Source organism: Carlito syrichta, unplaced genomic scaffold, assembly GCF_000164805.1.
Source record: "Carlito syrichta isolate Samal-C Ts95f unplaced genomic scaffold, Tarsius_syrichta-2.0.1 Scaffold302391, whole genome shotgun sequence".
Lineage (NCBI taxonomy): Eukaryota > Metazoa > Chordata > Mammalia > Primates > Tarsiidae > Carlito > Carlito syrichta.
Genome location: NW_007246487.1, coordinates 56,936 through 60,350, shown reverse-complemented (window position 1 = coordinate 60,350; position 3,415 = coordinate 56,936). Strand labels below are relative to the sequence as shown.

The 3,415-nt window shown below is 60.3% G+C and overlaps 1 protein-coding gene across 2 annotated transcripts in view; it reads right to left on the bottom strand.

Moving 5' to 3' along the window:
• The window catches only part of GFAP (glial fibrillary acidic protein), a 9,462-nt gene extending 6,216 nt beyond the window's left edge, over window positions 1-3,246 (bottom strand). For both annotated transcript variants that reach the window (XM_008056534.2, XM_008056535.2), the window contains exons 1-3: window positions 2,737-3,246; window positions 872-932; window positions 625-720 (exon numbers count right to left, since the gene is read on the bottom strand). In XM_008056534.2, the coding sequence (XP_008054725.1) occupies window positions 625-720; window positions 872-932; window positions 2,737-3,194 (615 nt within the window). In that variant the 5' untranslated portion in view covers window positions 3,195-3,246. The remainder of the gene's footprint in view (window positions 1-624; window positions 721-871; window positions 933-2,736) is intronic.
• Between the last annotated feature and the right edge of the window lie 169 nt (window positions 3,247-3,415).

Here is a 3,415-nt window from a genome sequence, read left to right as displayed (position 1 = left end):
TGATTTTTTGATTTATTGTAGAAATGAGGTCTCGCTGCCCAGGCGGGTCTCGAACCCGCTAATTTTTTAGTTTATTGTAGAGACGAGGTCTTGCCAAAATGCCCAGACTGGTCTCGAACCCCTGCCCTCAGGCAATCCTCTCACCTCCGCCTCCCAAAGTGCTGGGATGACAGGCGTGAGCCACCAAGCCTGGCACTGTGGCCTTCGTTAATGAAGGCTCTCATTTTTATAAACAGATGGTGAAAGGGCAGAGCCAGAGAGTTGAGCGACAGGCCCTCTCTGGGCCTTAGGGTCCTCCTCCGGGAAGAGGAGCTGATGCTGGAAGCTTCCTACCTCAGGGAACTGTGGTGAGGGGGAAGGGAAGTCGTGCGGCTGTTGCGCTTCCCCGGGGAGCGGCAGGTGTGGGAGCATTTTGGCGGGTTAGCAAGGCCCTCTGGTCTCTCTGTCGGTCTCCCTTGGGGTCTCTTTCTTTGCCCCTCTTGGTGTCTCTCTCGTTTTATTTCTCTGTCTACATGTCTCTGCTTTTCTCCTTCTCTCTGAGCTTCTCCCTCTGTCTCTGTCTCTCCCTCGGCGGCAGTCTCTGGGCCGAGCCTCCCTCCCTCTGCCCTGGCCTCACCTCCTCACCTCCTCATGGACCTTCCTCAAGAACCGGATCTCCTCCTCCAGGGACTCGATCTTCCTCTCCAGATCCAGACGGGCCAGGGTGGCTTCATCTGCCTCCTGGCGTGGGAGGGGGCAGAGAGCCACTCTGATCTCAGGTTGTGTCACCCCTCCTTCTGGGGCAGAGGAGCAGCGTATGGCTCTGGAGGGCTGAGCCCAGGGCTGTGGGGGGGCTTGCCATCGTCCCTCTCCCGCCCCCCACCTCTCTGACCTGTCTGTAGGCCGCCAGGTTGTTTTCTGCCTCCAGCCTCAGGTTGGTTTCATCCTGAAACCTGGGGTGGGGTGGGGGGACACATTCCTGGGTCCAGGCTCTTCTGAGGACTCTTGAGTCCCTGTCCCAATCTCCCTGGAGGTGGCTGTCACAGAGAACCCCAGGACGGGCAGAGTGGCAGGAGGGATGAGGGTCAGGGGCCCTAGGTGGAGGCCTCAGCGGGGAGGGAGAGAGAGGAGGGTTTTGGCTTTACGTCATCATGAAAGGGCCTTCTCAGGGCTGTGCACTCGGCGTGCTCTCATGGGTGCGTCCACCCACGCACTCGTGCTGCGGGCACACACACACCCTCCTGCACTGAAGGGTGTACACATGCACGCACGTACCACCCCCCGCCCCCGCACAGTTAAGGGACACGTGCGTGCCTGGCCAGCTCAGCACAGCGTCGTGCCCCTGGCGACTGCTCTGACTGCCTCTTGGAATGAATTTTCTTGGCCGGGCTCGGTGGCTCAGCCTGTCATCCCAGCACTTTGGGAGGCCAAGGCGAGTGGATTGCCTGAGCCCGCAGGTTCGAGACCCGCGTGGGCAACTTGGTGAGACCTCATCTCTATAATAAATAAAAAATTAGCCGGGCGTGGTAGCGCGCCTGTTGTTCCGGCTACTTGAAAGACTGAGGCGGAAGGATCGACGGAGCCCAGCAGGTCGAGGCTGCGGTGGCCGGGAGTGTGCCACTGCACTCCAGTCTGGGCGATGGAGTGAGACTCCAACTCAGAAAACAAGAAAAGAAATGAATTTTCTTACGAGCTCTACTTCTCAGCCGCGCAAGTCAAAGTGCCTCAACTGGGACCACCAGCTGGTGACAGGCAGTCGCCTGGGTTCTGCACCCAGGGTGGCGGGCCCTTCCCGCTGCCTCCACCCCAAGTCCCCTCATGGACGCCAACCTTCTCCTCTTCCAATTTCTCTTTTTTTCTTTTTCTTTTTTAGAGAGAGAGTGGTTGGGCCTTGCTCTGTTGCCCAGGCTGGAGTGCAGTGTTGTGATGATAGCTCACTGCAGCCTCAAACTCCTGGGCTCAAGTGATCCTCCCATCTCAGTCTCCCGAGTAGCTAGGCTACAAGCACATACCATCATGCCTGGTTAATTTTTTTTTTTTTGAGTTGGAGTCTCACTCTGTCACCCAGACTGGAGTGCAGTGGCCGCTCCTGGCCACCGCAGCCTCGACCCGCTGGGCTCCGGCGATCCTTCCGCCGCCTCAGCCTTCCGAGTAGCCGGAACTACAGGTGCACGCTACCATGCCCGGCTCATTTTTGATTTATTGTAGAGATGAGGTCTCGCCAAGTTGCCCAGGCGGGCCTCGAACCCGTGGGCTCAGGCAATTCACTCACCTCAGCCTCCCAAGGCGCAAGATTATAGGCTGAGTCACCGAACTCGGCTGGCTCATTATTTTTTGTAGAGACAGTGTCTCGCAGTGTTGCCCAGGCTGGTCTCGAACTCCTGGCCTCAAGTGATCCTCCTGTCTTTGCCTCCCAAAGCACTGGGATTATAGGTGTGTGAGCCAACATGCCCTGCCCCAACTCCTTTATACAGACCCCAGCTCAGAAGAGGTCAGCTCCCTGCCTTAGTCTCAAGGCCCAGCGTGAAGGAAACATCAAGATCAGCCTGCCCGGACCCCTGCCCTGTGTTCTCCCATGGAGAAGGGCGGTGTTTGGGAACCAGATCCTGGGGCCCTGCCCTACCTGGTCCCTCTTATTGTGTTGGGAGCAAAGCTGCTCCCCAGAGGTGGGGAGACCTGGAGAGCAGGGAGATCCCACCCCTGCCCACCCCTGCAAGCCCATGGCCACTCCATCCCCCTCCCTGGTCCCCTCCTCACTTCTGCCTCAGGGTGCCCAGGTCCTGCGCCAGGTTGTCCCTCTCAACCTCAAGCCGGGCACTGCTGGCAGTGAGCTGGTCCAGCCGCAGCCGCAGCTCACGCAGCTCAGCCTGGTACACGTCGGCCAGCTTGGTGGGCTCCTTGGCCCGCAGCTGGTTCAGCTCTGCCGCCAGCGCCTTGTTTTGCTGCTCCAGGAAGCGAACCTTCTCAATGTAGCTGGCGAAGCGGTCGTTGAGCTCCATCATCTCTGCTCGCTCGCTGGCCCGGGTCTCCTTGAAGCCAGTGTTGAGCGCCCCAGCCAGCGAGAAGTCCACCCGGGCCGGGAGTGGTGGGGGCATTCGGGCCAGGGAGAGGCGGGTGCCGGGGCCCAGGCGGCGGCCAGCGCCCAGGACGCCCCCCACCATCTCTGCTGAGGAGACAATGTAGGAGCGGCGTGAAGACACACGTCGCCTCTCCATCCTGCCCAGGCTCCAGGGCTCCCGGCCTGAGAGGGCTTTATGAAGGCCTGAGCCAGACCCCCACGGCCTGCTGCCCTGGCAATGCCCTGGGCATAGCCTGAGGGGGAGGGGTTGGGCCACAGCCCAGCCATGGGGAGAGCTCCTCTCACGCCATCGAGGACACTGCCCAGAGGCAGGGCTTCCTGGGCACACCAGCCCCCTGCTTGGGCGTGGTGCCCTGA